Genomic DNA, 2,198 nt, shown 5'->3' with positions numbered 1-2,198 from the left:
TCATAGTTCCGGTTCAAGGCACGAAATAGAAGGAAATACTGTTGTGATCCGGTTTCCGGATCACATCTCTAGTCTTTGTTAGAGTCCTTTTTGTGTATTTCCATATTATATCTGGACTCTGCCGATCCCTTTGTTTTGAGCACTTCCTCGTTTGTATGCATCACCATGGCGACTTCATTTGTTTCACCTGCACTGGCGCCTGACGCACACCTGTTTTGGATTGTTATGTTAGTATTTAAGCCCGCCTGCTACCTGAGTTCTGTCTGGATATTTTGTTTGCTCTATGCAACATTTGCGTTTGGTATTCCTCTTTGTATTTACTCTGCTAAGTCCTAGTTTAGCTTCCGCGCGCTCGGCTCGCGCTTCTGCGGACTCTGAAATCGATTCTTGCTAAACTTTAGCATTTAGCTTTCAGTGCATCGGCACGCTTTTCCTTGCCTTTTGTACAAGTGTTCTTTTGTATTTTGTATATTAAACAAGCTCTTACCTGCAATCCTGCCTGTCCGAAGTCCTGTAGCATTCGGGGGTGACACTTTGTGCATCAACATGCGTCCAAAACGCAACAAATACTGCAGACTATCTATCGGTGAGCGCCATAGCACAAACAATAACAAACCTTTTCAGTCTCTGTGTGGGTGCTACTACTTTGTATACAAAACATCATGGTCGTTAGCGAAGGAAAAACATAAATTAGTCGCACCTCTGCATAAGCCGCAGTGTTAAAAGCTTGAGGAAAAAAATGAGGGGCTTATCGTCCGCGAACAATGGTGATTAATAGTCAGCGTCGGCTTCAGTAACATTTTAATATAAAAAAACAACAACAATTGGTGTAAGTACGATAAAAAATAAAAATATATTATTTTGGATTGTCGGAGTTTCCCTTTTTTCTAGTTTCTCTGCCAAACAGTATTGTAGTAAACATTTATAGATTCTTTACAAAACTTAACAGAAGATGTTTTAATGCAGCGGTGTCAAACGTACGGCCCGAGGGCAGGAACAGGACCAGGAACAGGTTTTATGTATAAAAATGAACCTGAAATTTTTGAATGAAAGAAACTGCTGTTCTAAATGTGTCCACTGGATGTCGCAATAGCAATTCTTTGTATCTTTGTAGATGATGCTACATGTATAGAAAATAAACCACATGCAGAGGAAAATGATCAAATGACATAAATAACATCCTGTAATTACATTTTTACATAATTTTTTTGTCTTGATAGATTGAAAATTAACACCAATGAGTTGACTGATGAACATTATCACATAATTTATTCAGAAAATATAAATAACGACTAACAAAGATATAATACTATTAACCTTAAATATAAAAAAAACCAAACAACATTATGATTTGTTCAATTTCAGAATCCGCTAGTTCTAATTTGAAACAAAGTAATCTGAAGTTGTCTTTATTTTTAAGTTATCGTGCCGTGATTTTACCAGTCTGGTCCAATTGGGGGTAGATTTTTCTCCATGTGGCCCCCGATCTACAATGAGTTTGACACCCCTGTTCTAATGGGACTTCTGCCTGGCTCTCTATCCACACACAGCTGGGTTGCCTACCAGTTCCCCGGTTACCGAGGCTACCAGTACATTCTGGAGAGAGACAGACACCAAGGCGAGTACAGGAACTACAACGAGTACAGCACTCAGGCTCACACCAACCAGGTGCAGTCCATTCGTAGGATCCAGCACTAAGCCTGACTCAACCCTGAAAAACTGACCCCTTTCCTCATCTCCGACCCGGACTAAACACCAGCACAGAAGTGTAGATGAACTCAAGTCTTTCTATCGCGCTGTGATGCACGTATGGATATCTGAGTGTACTTCTTTTACCGTGCTGAAGCCTGTTTAAGGAATTAGGAAATAAAAGATTTTCTTCAACACTAAAGCACGTTGCATTTTCCTTTTACATTTCCAGTGATCATCCTGAACAAGTTCATACTGCTCGGTTGATATGTAGAAAATGTGAAGACTACATCTTTATTACAGACCTTTGCAGGCCTCGCCGTTTGACATAGAGACAGGGGAGACATTTGTGCAATGTTCTCCATGGAAGATATTTATTATCAGATATTGGGTTATTTTTACACTTTGCTTGCATGTTTTGCTAGGGTTTTTTTCCACATTTTTGCAGTATTTTTCTTAAATTGCAAATCATGTCTGGGTCATTTTATAAATACATATTTATAAATATA

General features: G+C 39.0%; 1 protein-coding gene across 1 annotated transcript in view; it reads left to right on the top strand.

Moving 5' to 3' along the window:
* The window catches only part of cryba2b (crystallin, beta A2b), an 11,964-nt gene extending 10,073 nt beyond the window's left edge, over positions 1-1,891 (top strand). Inside the window, exon 5 of the mRNA XM_061918492.1 lies at positions 1,551-1,891. Coding sequence (XP_061774476.1) covers positions 1,551-1,698 — 148 coding nt within the window. The 3' untranslated portion in view covers positions 1,699-1,891. The remainder of the gene's footprint in view (positions 1-1,550) is intronic.
* Positions 1,892-2,198: the final 307 nt, after the last annotated feature.

The sequence above is a fragment of the Nerophis ophidion genome, linkage group LG13 (genome assembly GCF_033978795.1).
Source record: "Nerophis ophidion isolate RoL-2023_Sa linkage group LG13, RoL_Noph_v1.0, whole genome shotgun sequence".
NCBI classification, from domain to species: domain Eukaryota; kingdom Metazoa; phylum Chordata; class Actinopteri; order Syngnathiformes; family Syngnathidae; genus Nerophis; species Nerophis ophidion.
The sequence above is the reverse complement of the archived record's forward strand: the minus strand, read 5'-3'. Positions and strand labels throughout refer to the sequence as shown.